Source organism: Sus scrofa, chromosome 13 (genome assembly GCF_000003025.6).
Source record: "Sus scrofa isolate TJ Tabasco breed Duroc chromosome 13, Sscrofa11.1, whole genome shotgun sequence".
Classification (NCBI taxonomy): Eukaryota; Metazoa; Chordata; class Mammalia; order Artiodactyla; family Suidae; genus Sus; species Sus scrofa.
The window spans coordinates 2998719-3014204 of NC_010455.5; the positions used below are offsets into that span (position 1 = coordinate 2998719).

General features: G+C 38.1%; 1 protein-coding gene across 11 annotated transcripts in view; it reads right to left on the reverse strand.

Annotated features, from left to right (window-relative positions):
* ANKRD28 (ankyrin repeat domain 28) overlaps window positions 1-15486 on the reverse strand; it is a 212889-nt gene that overhangs the window by 75864 nt on the left and 121539 nt on the right. For all 11 annotated transcript variants that reach the window (XM_021068207.1, XM_013981384.2, XM_013981385.2 and 8 more), the window contains 1 exon segment: window positions 10057-10135. In XM_021068207.1, the coding sequence (XP_020923866.1) occupies window positions 10057-10135 (79 nt within the window).

The window sequence follows — 15486 nt, forward strand, 5'->3', positions numbered from 1 at the left end:
ACAAGCAAGCAAAAATCAACTGCAGGGTCACTCACACAGGCTGGTTTTGACATCACAGAGTATACAGAAAAATCCAGATAACCTGCTTCCTTTTATCTAATCTTTTCATTTATTAATTTATGAAACTAAAATATGTACTGAAGCAATAGTTTTTGTTTGTTTGTTTATTTTTTAAGACAAAAAAGATATCTGGAGTTCTTCTGTGGCACAGCAGGTTAAGGATCCAGCATTGTCACTGCAGCAGCTTGGGTCGTTGCTGTGGTGTGGGCTTGATCACTGGTCTGGGAACTTTCACATGCCATCAGTATGGCCAAAAAAAGAGAGAAAGGAAAGAAGATATTTATGTTAAAATTTCCGGAATTAGATAAATGCCTAGCTCATTTGAAGGTAAAACAGAAAGTAATTTTAAAAAATAAAAAATCTGGTTCACTTACATCAGCATATTCTGGGCTCTTGCCAGCAATGCAGCTGAAGAGAGGTGTGGACAGGTGAGGAGACAATCAAGGGTCAGTAGAAGGGCCCAGGAGCAGGACCTGTGATCTAATAATGGCTCTGTAACCTGTAGGCTGTGCGACCTAGAGCTGTTCCCTATATGCCCAGACCTTTATTTTGTTAATCATAATCCTCGTAAGTGTATGTGTTTGTCTGTCTGTCTCAAGGGAAGAAAGACCCTAGGTTAAAACAACATAAGAGCACCTGTTTTTGCAAAGTGGGTTCTATGAAGTCAGGCATCCAAATCAGGAATGCCCCATTTGACTCTAGGAATCTCTGCAAAAAAAACTGATTCACCTGCTTTCTCCCTAATCTGATCACTCACCAAGATCTACCAAATTCTTTGATTTTTTAAACCTCAGTTACCAGTAAAATAAAAGCTGTGGTAAATGATCTCTCTGATCCATTTTCAGTTAAAACATTCTATCTTATTTTGAAATACTCAGAACAAATTATTTCATGCTTACTAAGTAACTTGCCCTACTTTAATATTACATAGATAAGATAGTATCTTTATAATCAATGTTATAATCTTCAAATTACAGTCCACAGGTTGCCAGCCACCTATTTTGAAAAGTTTTACTTCAACACAGCTACATCTATTCAATTATGTGTTAAGGATGCAGCTTTGGTATTAAAGAAGTAGAGCTAAGTAGCCACAGTATCTGTATGACCCTTTACATAAAAAAGTCCATCAACCGCTGATCTAGGCTAAGTACTAGAGATTTGACAGTACTAAAATTATTTCTATTTTCCTATGTGTTTATAATCATTATAGTCCCACTAGTAATTTTCTAAAACTTCTATTGGCAGAGAATAGTTCTCTTCTTTGCTCCTAACCCACAGAGGAGATAGTCCATATCGAGTGGGCTGGGCCAGGAGCCGAGCACTTTGAGCACTCCTCTCAAACTGGAAATAATTTTCCTTTGGCTTAAGGGCAAAAGGAAAGGCAGTGGCAAAAGTTCAGATTCTATTTTCAGGTTGGGTGTAGAATGAGCAAAAGTGATTACATTTCCACTTTTCCACCTGTGATGCTGCACCACCCCCACCCTCACCCAGTGCACTGCATTATTTAAAGAGGCCATTATAAAAACTGGATATTGGAGGTTGAACTGTGTTCCTGCTGCCAAATTCCTATGCTGAAGTCCCAAACCCAGCCAGCACCAGCACCTCAGAATGCAATCTTATTTGAAGAAAGTCTTCACAGAGGTAATTAAGTTAAATGTTTTTTTCTTTTTCTTTTTCTTTTTTTAAAGGGTGGGCCCTAATGCAATATGACTGGGTCCTTTAAGTAGAAGAAATTTGGACACAGATATGTACAGATGGAAGACATAAGGAGAAGATGGCCATCTACAAGCCAAGGAGAAAGCCCTAGAACAGACACTTCTCTCACAGCTTTTAGAAGACACTAACCCTGCCAACACCTTAATCTTGGACTTCCAGCCTCCAGATCTGTGAGAAAATAAATAACTTGTGGCAATCTGTAATGGCAGCCTTAGCAAATTAAAACAACAGCATTGTAGGCTTTCAAGAGTCATATACTTTAGGTCTAATTCTTACTACCAAAAACATATCCCATGCTTCCTTATCAGGAACTTTATTTTCTATAAAAGGCAATTAAATGAATTTCTGACTGCAAGTTCCCTTTGTGGCTCAGGGGTAATGAACCCAACTAGTACCCATGAGGATGAGGGTTCTATCCCTGGTCTTGCTCAGTGGCTTAAGGATCTGACATTGCTGTGAGCTGTGGTGTAGGTCACACACTCAGTTCGGATCCTGAGTTGTTGTGGCTGTGGTGTAGGCCGCCAGCTGCAGCTCTGATTCAACCCCTAGCCTGGGAACTTCCATATGCCATGGGTGTGGTCCTAAAAGAAAAAGGAAAAAAAAAAAAAAAAAAAAGAATTTTTGACTAATGCCTTATGCAAGACACTTATTTAACTAGCTAATATATGCTGGAAACAGCCTGAGGTACTGGTAAACCTATGTTTTAAAAATACAAGCATTAAATGAATAGCTCCCATAAAAATATCTATCTATACTTAGGCAGCCAGAAAATTCAGTCCTTGAAACAGAAGTCTTCAACAAAAGTCACTGCCTACACAAATTTTACTAAATGCTAAGTAGATGGAGGAGGGAGCAGAGTGCAGAGGGGAGAAGAGCAGTTCAGACTGTAGCAGAGTTAAGAATATGAACTCTGCAGTCAGACAGACTGGGTCTGAATGCTGGCTCTTGTTGGTTTTTTGGCTGTGCCATGGCATGTTGAAGTTTCCAGGCCAGGGACCAAACCCATGCCACAGCAATGACCCAAGCTGCTGCAGGGACAACAAGGGATCCTTAAACCTCTGAGCCTCAAGAGAACTTCAGCTCTAGTTTTTATTAACAGTACAACTTTCAGCCAGTTATTACATCTCTAAATGCTTTTGTTTACTTCATCTATAATAACACCTTCAGAGGTAACAGGATAAAATGAGATAGTAAATGAAAAGGGTAAATTTAACACAGTACTTGAGATAGAGTAAGCACTCAGTACTTCCTATTGCCTTACCCCATTCAATAACTGGAAAATTAATTATACTAGAGTCTAGCGTTTACCATAGATCCTAGGGAAAAATTTACTTGTTTAATTACACATCAAACACAGTACCTTTCATCCACAAATCTTGAAAATGCATCATGGGTAAATATTTGATTTCTAATGTTTTGGACTGCAAATTAAGGTGAATAAGTAGTTTTACTTTCTTTCTTTCTTTCTTTCTTTCTTTTTTTTTTTTTTGGTCTTTTTGCCTTTTCTAGGCCCACTCCTGCGGCATATGGAGGTTCCCAGGCTGGGGGTCCAATCAGAGCTGTAGCTGCTGGCCTACACCACAGCCACAGCAACTCAGGGTCCAAGCCAGGTCTGCGACCTATACCACAGCTCACGGCAATGCCAGATCCTTAACCCACTGAGCAAGGGCAGGGATTGAACCCGCAACCTCATGGTTCCTAGCTGGATTTGTTAACCACTGAGCCACAACGGGAACTCCAGTAGTTTTACTCTTAAAAACTCACCAAAATACAAAAGAGAATGTGAGGAAATGTCATATTCAATACAGCAAGAAAACAGTTACAACCACAAACCAAACTAGAAAGAGCTTCTATCAAATACAGTAAAATCTGTACCAAAATGAAGGATGTCAAGTGAAGCTTCTTCAGGTCCAGGGAAGGCTACCTAGTCATTTAAAAGAGCATGTTTGAGTACATGTCCTGCCCCTATTTCTCCTGTTTGTGTTCCAGAACCCATACCTAACATCCTTTTAGATTTAGAGGTCACCCACAGGAGAAGTTCTCTTCACAATACAGAGAAAAAGGTGAGGCCATGCTAAAGGAAGGACCGAGCAAGCAACTACCTTATATTTGACAAAGCTGCTGGGGATGGAGGGTAAGAGCCAATCATCACCGGACCACCGCCTGAGAATCCATGATCCAAGGAGCTGTTGGGTCACCTTAACTATCTGCAGTATATTAACAATGATGAAATCTTATGCTACTAGGACTGAAAGAAAAGGCATTTGGTTTGAGAGCTATGTGAAGAAACAAACTTAAGTGAGTCTCACTTTTTGCCGCCCTCTCCTCTGTTCTTCAGTACATAGTTATTCTGGAAAGAAACATATTCCTTAATGATGTCTAAGAATTTGAAAGGATTCAGCATAAGACTAGAGCAAAAATACACAAAAGTAAACTGAGCAAAATGCAGTTAACAGGTACATATTATTTGAAAGAAATTATCCCCAGAAAGGAAAGGAAGGGTTTGTGAACTACTCTTCAGACACAGTTTTGGAGAAATTAAGCTCTGACCAAAAGACCTCAAAGAAGAAAGAGCTCCAAGAAAGTTAAGACAATGCAGCGGTAAGAGGTGGTGGAATAGGCAAGAGAAAAGGAAAATAAAGCAATTATAGATAAAAGCCTAGACACAAAAAACAGAATAGACATATATTACAACACAGTCCAGAATCTAAAGCCACAAACAGAATGTGTTTTTAAAAACCTAAGTTAGCTTCTGCCCATCCATCCAAAACTCCCAAATGGTTTTCCACATCACTTTAAGAATCAAAGTAAGTCTTTCTCTGGACACTCCCACCCCTACCTACCCTGCCACCGATGCTTTATCTCCTACTGCTTTTTGCACTTACCTCCAAACATGCTACACCTCAGAGTGTTTGTACTTGCTGTTCTCTCAATTTTCACTAAATGGCTACATGGTATGCTAGGCTCACTTCCTTATTTCTATCAGTTATCTCCTTGAATGTCACTGAATCCTCTTCTAATTATCCAATATAAAATAGCAATTGATACCTGCCCAATTTCTTTTAATTTTTCCATAGAAATCTTCACCATAAGATAAACTACATATATTTGTTACTAACTTCCCCATTAAAAAAAAACTCCATGAAGACTGGGACTTCATTTATTTTATCCACCATTCTAGCCACAGCAACTCGTATAGTGCTTTCTGAACAGACATGCTCATTAAACATTTGTTGGATGAATGGAGGATAGGTAAAAGGGAATGACTTAAAACTAAATGCAGGGGAGTTCCCGTTGTGGCGCAGTGGTTAACGAATCCCACTAGGAACCATGAGGTTGCGGGTTCGGTCCCTGCCCTTGCTCAGTGGGTTAAGGATCCGGCGTTGCCGTGAGCTGTGGTGTAGGTTGCAGACGCGGCTCAGATCCCGAGTTGCTGTGGCTCTGGCGTAGGCCGGTGGCTACAGCTCCGATTGGACCCCTAGCCTGGGAACCTCCATATGCCGCGGGAGCGGCCCAAAGAAATAGCAAAAAGCCAAAAAAAAAAACAAAAAACAAAAAACAAAAAACTAAATGCAGGGAAAAAAACAAAACAAAACAAAACAAAAACCTAAATGTAGGAGTTCCTGTAGTAGCAAACACAACTAGTATCCATGAGGACACAGGTTCAATCCCTGGCCTCACAGTAGGTTAAAGATGAGGCGTTGCTGTGAGCTGTGGTTTAGGTCGCAGATGTGGCTCAGATCTAGTGTTGCTGTGGCTGTAGTGTAGGCTGGTGGCTACAGCTCCAATTCGACCCCTAGCCTCCTAGCCTAGGAATTTCCATATGCCACAGCTGCAGCCTTAAAAAGACAACAAACAAATCCCTAAATATAAAGACAAAATTATAATCAGAGAAAAGCTGATAAAGACAGATGAAGGAGATCCATTTTACCAGTAAAACACAAGGCAGAAAAATTTACTGATAGAAAAACACATGGAAATAAAGTATCCAAAGATGCACTAGACAATATAAATGAAATAAAAATCTGAATTTCAGAACTAAAAGTATACATTCACATTATTTCCCAGCAAAAGGACTCAAAGATTTAGCCTAAGAAAGTTGGTATGAATTTCAGAGATGAAAACTGAAGCCTACAAGCATCCAGGCAGAAGAGAATGGACCATGGTAGTGGAGAGGGTAATGGGGGATGGGGGATGGAGTGTTGGCAGAGAAGAGCTTGATCTAAGACTTTCACTCAATGCTAGAAGACAATGGAAAAACATCTATAACAATAAAAGCAAAACACATAAATCAAGAATTTTATAACTAGCTAATCTACTGTTCAGCTAAAAAACAAACAAACAAACAAAAGGCACAGCCCCAAATAAATAAGATACCAGGGAGTACAATGCCCATGAACTCTTATAGAAAATATAAAAACAAAAACTACTTGATGTCTTTTCAACCAAGATACACCAAAATTTAAAACCTGAGAATAGATAAGCTATGCCTAAGGGCAGTGTGTGTGAGTGTGTGTGTGTGTGTGTGTGTGTGTGTGTGTGTGTGTGTGTGTGTGTGTGTGTGTGTGTGTGTGTGTGTATGAGTGAGATAAAACAGTGGTAATTATGATTACAAAATAGAATATAAAGTCATAATTCTTGACAATGAAAATACTAGAGCGAAGCAAATTAGAGAATGATATTTCCCAATTTCTCATCATAGTAAATCAGAAAACAATCAATCTCAAACACGAACATGGGAGTCCATGCCTCTAAGGAATGATCAACTTTTTCATATTCCTCACTTTTCATTTTAGAGTATATTTTAGGAACAAATAATGAACAAATAGTCTTGCCATGGATATCGAACTAGTTTTGTTTTGTTTTGTTTGTTTTTTTTTTGTTTTTTTTTTGGCTTTTTAGGGCTGCACTTGTGGCATATGGAGGTTCTGTTAGGGGTCGAACTGGAGCTATAGCCTTCAACCTATGCCAGAGCTATAGCAATGCTAGATCCTGGCTGTGTCTGCAACCTACACCACAGCTCACGGCAACACCAGATTCTTAACCCACTGAGTGAGGCCAGGGATTGAACCCACAACCGCATGGTACCTAGTCAGATTCATTTCCACTGTACCATGACAGGAACTCCCAAACTAGTTTTTACGATATATAAAATTACAATAATTTACTTTATTGTGTGTTCTTACTGAAGCATACTATGACTTTTGCATAATGCCAGGGCTAAATGGGGATTATTTCATATTGCTTAATTTTCTTAAGATTACACCAGTTAATGTTAACCCAATTACTACTGTAACATGTCACTGGTAGTTAACATGAAGGGCAAGAAGAGTCTACCCCAAACTTTATAGTAACAATTTTCATTACTAGTTACAAATTAGCCTAAATTTCTTGCCTACTTTCTGCTTCATGTATTCTCTTCTTTATCTAATTTATTTCTAGCTATTTTACTTTTTGATGAATCGTAAATGGAACTGTTTTGTTAATTTCTCTTTTCTGATACATACAAACACAAGAGATTTTATATATTGATTTTGGATCCTGCAACTTCACTAAATTTGATTATTTCTAACAGTTTCTTTTATGGAATCTTTATAGTTTTCTATATATAATGTCATCTGCAAAGAAACAGTTTACTTCTTCCTTTCTAATTTAAACATTTTAAATTTGCTTTTCTTGCCTAATTGCTATGGCTAGGTCTGCCAGGACTATGTTGAAAAAGCAATGACAGTGGGTATTCTATCTTGTGCTCCTGACTTCAGAGGAAAAGCTTTTAGCTTTTCAGCTTTGAGTATGATGTTAGCTGTGGGCTTAATCATGTACGGTCTTTATATTCCTTCTATACTTAATAGGTGAGAGTTTTTTTGGATCTTTCTTTTGGTTTGTTTGTTTTTACCATGAATGAATATTTAATTATGTCAAATGCTTTTCCTGCATCAATTGAGATAATCATGATTATTAGTCTCATTTTGTTAAGAAGTGTATCACACTGATTTGCAGAAGCTGAACCATCCTTGCATCCCTGTAATAAAACACACTTGATCATGGTATGTGATCCGTTTAATGTATTGTTGAATTCTGTTTGATCTATGTTCATCAGGGAAACTGGAGTGTAATTTCCTTTCTTTGTAGTATCTTTTTCTGTTTTTTTTTTTTTTTTTTTTTTTTGTATCGGGGTACTGCTGGCCTCATAGAATAAGTCTGGAAGCATTCCTTCTTCAATTTTCTGCAATAATTTGAGAAAAACAGGTATTAATTCTTCTTTAAATGTTTGGTAGAATTCCCCTGGTCCTGGACTTATTATTACAGTAGAATATGCTTCAATTAAGAAGTGTTATTTTTCTCTTGAACCTCAGTTCTTATCTCTAGTAAATTTCAGCTGAAAACTAGTGAGCTAGCACCCATAAAGGAACAGATACCTTCAAGGAAGTACGTCAATGACGAAGTTATTCATAAGGATTAATATAATGATATTAGCTTTGGCGTTCCCACTGTCCCTCAGTGGGTTACAAACCCAACTAGTATCCATAAGAATGCAGGTTTGGGGAGTTCACTTAGTGGCTCAGCAGTGAATGAACCTGACTAGGATCCATGAGGATGTGGGTTTGATCCCTGGCCTTGCTCAGTGAGTTAAGGATCTGGTGTTGCTGTGAGCTGTGGAGTACATTGCACACGCAGCTGTGGTGTAGGCTGGCAGCTATAACTCTGATTACATCCCTAGCCTGGAAACTTCCATATGCTGCAGGAGCAGTCCTAAAAAAAAAAAAAAAAAGAATATCAGCCTGGGAGTTCCTATAGCGGCTCAGCAGGTTCTAAGTCCAACTAGTAGCCATGAGGATGCATGTTCAATCCCTGGCTTCATTCAGTGGGTTAAGGATCCAACATTGCCGTGAGCTGTGGTATAGGTCACAGATGCAGCTTGGATCCTGCACTGCTTTGGCTGTCGAAGAGGCTGGCAACTATGGCTCTGATTTGGCCCCTAGCCTGGGAACTTCCATATGCCACAGGTGTGGCCATAAAAAGCCAAAAAAAAAAAGACAAAAAGAATATTAGCCTGGTCCATACTTAACTATAATTCTATATGATCATGCAATTGTTATAAAATCAAAATTTTTAAATTTTTATTAATTTATAATAGCAAAATTCTATTCAGTCTACTATTTAATAGGATTTTCACTCAAAATTTCTCTTAGTGCTCCTCCCCAAAAAAATTCAAAAGAATGGTACTATCTCTCCAAATGCATTATGCATATATCTGCGCAGTCTGGCAACACAAACACAACTGAAACACAAATCCTCTCCCAGTAACTATCACTTACAACAATCTGGGTAAAACAAAAATAAGCTCTCTTTGACTGCTTGTTTTAGGAATGCAAGTAGTATGATCATAATAGGAACTATTCTCTAAGAAACTGTTTTACCATTATTTCATATTGTGAAGTCTTGAACAGTTTACAAGTAATTTCAAAATAAAGTACAAGTTCCTAAAATGTATTTTACAGGCCAACAAAAAGGAATCATGTAGAAGCTATTTAAAGACATAAATCTTGCTGGCATCACTTTCAAAATACATCTGCAATCATATCTTTCTTTACCCTCTCCACAGCTATATCAGTTCCAAGCCACCATCACTTCCTCCTTGGAAAACGGTAATCTCCTAGTAATTCTGTGATCAATGAGGCATTATATGATTACTCTATATAATATCCTACCCTATAGAATGCTCATCCCAATCCATCAGCTATCCTTCCGAATGACATAGCATTTGCATATAACCTATGCGCATTCTTCCGTATACTTTATCTCTAGAGTACAATACCTAACACAATATAAATGCTACATAAATAGCTGTAAATACAATGTAATACTATGTAAACAGTTGCCAGTGCATGGCAAATTCAAATTTTGCCTTTTGGAACATTCTGGAATTTTTTCCCAAATATTTTTGATCTGTAGTTGGTTGAAATCCATGGATACAGAACCCATGGACAGAGAGGGCCAACTGTATTCTGATCTACTTTTTCATTTTTCATTTATCCCCTATACTGTAAAATTACTATATTTGTAGCCTGTTTTTCTTTATTAGACTATAAGCTCCATAAGGGCAGGGATTTGTTTTCCAAAGTACTCTAAGCACCAGAACAATACCTGGGACATATAACATCAGTACTTCTAGAATGAACAAATAAGTTTCAGCTTAAACAAATACGAATGAACAGTCATTAAGTTTAATTATGACAAAAACACGCATGATGTGCTCTTAGACAGAGCTTACCATACCAGATAAAATAAGCAATTCAATGATTTCTGCATCTCCAAGATAGGCAGCAGCATGCAGTGGAGTTCTCTTTTCATTGTCCTGTGATAAGAAGGAAAGGTGGAACGTAAATTTCAATATAAAGTTAATATTAATACGCTTTAAATGAAGAAAAACCATCATTAACCACCAGCTTACTAGTTCTACAACTCTATAGTCTAGTCTGCAAATCTCATTAACAGAACATTTCCTTGCTAGGAGAAGAGAAGCCTAAAAAAAAACATTTGGCCTTAAAAGAATAGTAATAAAATGCAGCAAAGAATAAAATAAAAATTTAAGATGATGTGGAGGTCCCTGGTGGCTCAGTGGGTTAAGGATTGGGTACTGTCACTACTGTGGCTGGGGTTGCTGCCATGGCTCAGGTTCAATTCCTGGCCCAGGAATTTCTGCATGCCTTGGGTACAGGGGGGAAAAAAAGCAAAGAAATAGCTTCTTAGACTGCCTTTGAATAAAGATGCCTATGCTGCTAGTATATACAGGAAAATTTCCTTTACTTCATACTACCTGCCTATAACCCCCACCCCAGATTATTCCACAGCTTTACATAGTTTAGAACTGTTGAGCTAACAAAACAAAACGAACCTTAACAAACCAAAAATTTGCTTATCAAAATGTTTCCACAGGAGTATCCACAGTGGCGAAAATAGAAAATTATCTCTGGGGATCTGAAATTATCCTTTAAAACAATAGTAAGTTTTTTCTTAAAGTTTTTGCCAATTTCATTTTTGGCTCTAAACTATATTCCTATCCTTGTAAATATATATATACTGTTTATACATATATATAGTCTTCCAAGCCTTCCTCCAGGAAGAGAAGCTACATCTAAATGCATTGCTTTGTGTACTGTCCCCCTCAAACAACATTATCCAGTTTGAGAAGAAAGATCTTATTAGTGTAATGTCACATTCAGGGATTCAATTCACATTATACCTCATTTAAAGTTACTGCAGCAGTATTGCTGACGTGGCTGCATCTAAGAAAGCTATTTATTTAGAAATACTTATTTTGAACTTTACATCCAATTTTTTTGACACTGGCCTTTGAGTCAGACTGCTGGTTGCTTTCCACTGTGCACAGATAGAAAGTTGTACGTGGTTATTTACCCACCCAGCAAGTGAATAGACTCCCACCATGTCTTAAGTGTTGTTACTTACTGTGGACCAATGGTATATGAGTGGAAGTAAAGGCACAACTTTCTGGTCACCTTCAAACCAGAAGACAACCACTCTAGAGCTAGACATAAACTTGTCTACCTCCCACAGGCTGGAAGGCACATGTGAAACTGTGCCAGCTTTGAACAGGCAGAGGTAGGCCAATATTCTACAAGACTGTTAGACAAGGATACTGAATGATCTTATAGAGCAGAGTTGGCCCACCAACTTAGACTGCTAACTCCTGGACTACTAAGAGAATAAAATTCTTATTTGAATGGGTATTGTATTTTGGGGTCTTTTGACAGCTTTCGAGATTTAAAAAAATGAAAAATTTCACATCATCATAATTTTCTACTTTGGCAAATATCCCAATTAAGCAAAGAAAGGATAGTTAGGTCAATGAGACTAAATTAGGAAAGAAACTTCTAGTCAAGAGGGGTTAAAAAAAATCATAGGCAATCCCTAAAAGCTTTAGGGATTAGAGCATATAAAGGTATTATAAAGATCTGTATAACACATAATCAACCCTGGCTCTACACACATTTCTTCATATAATTTTAATATATTTGTGATATTGTTTTTGTCCCTTATACAAGTAATAAGTACTAAAGTAAAGTGAGGCTGGTACAGTGGTTATTAATGTTTTGTAGTAAGCTCTGTGTCCTTGTCTCCCTAAACATAATTTCCACAAGGTGTTTTTTATTACATTTATACACCCCAGCAAACAAATGGTTTGCACAGAAATTACCAAACAAATAGTCATTGAAAAAGTTAACAGAGAACCACTAAAATATCAGGCTTCATTTAAAGCTGAGTCCTAACTTAGTCAATTTAAGGAAAGAAACTTTAGCTTAAGGCTTCTCAGTGTTAATCATTAACATGTCAAACTTCCCTACGGTGTTTAAATATGAACAGACTCACTCAAATTGAGAAACCCATCTATTCCCAGGATAAACCAAACACACAGCACACACATCGAGTCATTCATGTGTGGGATGTTGGGAATTCTATGACTCAAAGCCTTGAATCCTATTACTGTATTTTATGACTCATTTTATCAACCTTTTTTCATTGATTTGCAGAGAGGAAAAAACAAAGGAGCAAACTGGTTAATTTTAAAAGAAAAAGCTTTGCCTATCATATTTTACTTTAGTACAACACTGAAAATCAAGCAATGAAACATTTAAAATTTCCTTCAACAAAACTTAATAGAATTAAAAAATGACTCTCCCATATACACATGAATTCCACTTCAAGGAATTTTTCTTTTTAGATAAAGGAACTGCTACGTGTATGCAAAAAAAATTCAAGGAAATGTATTGACCATACTAGGAAGTAAAATTTAAACGTCCATCAATAAGAAAATGCTTATTTAAAATTGTGAAACACAAGCAGCTCCTAACCAGACTCATTTAACTGATTCACATGATTAATCAATAGTCTGTTTCCTAAATAAAACTAACAGTGACTTTGGCAGACCACGTGTTTTTACTATTAGACCACCACTAACAAGACCCTGCATCTCATTCCTACCACTAGGTGTATGTTTACAAGATTAAACAAGGGTAAGATATGTCTGTTATCACAACTGCTTGTGCCAACCTCACCTGCAATCATAACATGACTTAATTATATATTACTTAAACTGATGAAATAGGGATGAAAAAAGAAAATTGTTTTTATGATCACTAGGTTGAATACTATACAAAGAATCAATAAAGACAAGCTACCAAAAAAAGTACTATTGAATTGGGTATGGCCAAGACAAGTGAAATATTAAAGGCGTAAGTATTTAGAGAGGTTTTACAAGTTACAGATAATGCACTGTGGGGTATGGTCTATGTAAGGAAGGTAATATTAATTTCTGTCAGTGGACTCCACATTGTCAACAAAAAAGCCTTGGCCCAATTTCAAAAAAAAAAAAAAGGCTGGGAGTTCCCATCCTGGTGCAGGGGAAACGAATCCAACTAGGAACTATGAAGTTGCGGCTCGATCCCTGGCCTTGCTCAGTGGGTTAAGGATCTGGCGTTGCTGTGAGCTGTGGTGTAGGTTGCAGACGCAGCTCGGATCTGGCATTGCTTCGGCTATTACAGCTCTGATTAGACCCTCAGCCTGGGAACCTCCATATGCCGCAGGTGAGGCCCTAAAAAGACAAAAGGAAAAAAAAAAAAAAGGCTAGAAAATGAAGTTATGGTAAAATGCTCAAGATCGTTTAAAATGCTTACCTCTGTCAGATTTCGATTAGCTTATCAACCACCATTTACTAGTGTTTTCAGATGAAAGGTCTTTGAGTTGTACATCTGATAGGGATGGAGTAGGATTCACAGGCTGTACAAGTCCCAGTAGGGGACCACGGACAGAGAGGTAAACCCAGGGAACTTTGCTTCATTCCACTTAAAATGGTCTCCCAAAGTTCCCTAAGTGGTTTAAAGAGACCACTTTAAGTGGAATGAAGCAGCCTTGCTTAACTATAAAACCATACATAAAGATATGCCTCAGGTCAGTAAGTGAAAGATAAAATGAGGTCTGCATTCAAGCTCAGCAAGATAATGATCCTTAGGACCAAGAAAAGGAATTTAAGGGAAAGACGACATTCCAAAGTAAGAGACCTTCATTATACAGAAACCTGAGATGATTCAACATCTTTTAGAGTATGTAACCACGCTTCTCCTGATTTGAATAAGAAGCATGACAGTCCTAGTTTGACCTCATAGGGTCAAATACTCTCTTACCCAATATGAAGGAAGAGCTAATGATATAAGGAAAAAGGTGGTCTTCCCCCTTCCCACTTTCCTTGGATTATAAAAATGTAGCCCACCTAATCCTTGGGGCAGAGCTTTTTTTGCAAGAGTCCTATCTTAATAAATCTATTTCTGCCCTATCACTTTATCTCTTGCTTAATCCCTTCTGTGCTGAGACACAAAGAACCTGAACCTCAGTAAGTTCAGACACCAGGCGAGCGATTCTAATTTTGCAAAAATAAGGGCTCGCGTCCCAATCTGGGTTTAGGCTGGGTTTGAGTCCAGGCATGTGGGTTCAAGTCCCAATCTGGGTTCTGGCTAGGTTTGAGTCAGAGGTATTTCAGTTTGATGTTCACATAATGAAATACTATGTAAGGACTCTGAAACCAATTCAAAAGTGTGGGTTTTCCCCCACACATTCAAGCAATGCGCCAACACTAGCTGGCTGTCCTACAACTCAACACAATTCTAACCCACATCCTATAGGTTAAGGGTTTAGTCCTATTAAGACAGCCCCCACGCTACTTCAGAGGCGAACAGCAAGTCCTTGTGATTGACTGGCTACAAATCCAGATTCCCCAGACACTCTCCTTGGGTTTAATTAATTTGCTGGATAGAATGGCTCCCAGGACTCAGGCAAGCAGTTTACTCACTAGATTACCAGTTTATTACACAGGATATGGAGGATACAAATAGAAAGCCAGACAAAAGAAACACAGGGTGGGATCCCAAACAAAGAAGTTTCCATCTTTGTGGAATCTGGGGCTTGTGTGGTTGCACACACAAGCCATTGACCATGGGCAACCGTACTCAATCTCTAGCCCCTCTACCTTCCCCAGGGATGAGAGGGTGAGAATGAAAGTTCTAACCCTCTAACCAAGTGGTTAGATCCAAAAGCAAGGGCCCCACCCTTAAGGTCTTTCCAAAAGTCATCTCGATAACATAAAAAATATACCTTCACAGCTCTCCAGGCAGGAAATTCCAAGGGTTTTAGGAGCTCTGTTCTAGAAACAGGGGCTAAAGGCTCTGTTCTAGAAATAGGGACTAAATCCAAATATGTATTTCCTATTATAATCATAATATCATATTATGCTTCCAATTTAAAATAATAAGCAGACCCCAATATTCTTTGTCAATGGAACATCTCTAAAGCACAGGGTTAAATGAAAAATGCAACCTCAAAACAATTACACATTAAAGGTTCTACAAACTCCTAGGCCTGAATATACATAAAACATCTATGAAAGGAATACAGTGACTGCCTCTGGATGAAGAACACTGACACACCAGAATCCAAAGTGTGAGAGAGTCATTCTTCACTATTTGTGGCCTTTTGAGACAGAATACTAACTCAGGTAGTCAGTGTAGGAGCATAGGCTTCGATGCATTCTTTGATATGGCTATTGATTAACATTTGTGGCTTAAGGGCTCCAGAAAGTAACATCCCCACAGGCCTTGTATACTACAGGGAGTGTACCTACGCCCAGGTGGACAGTAA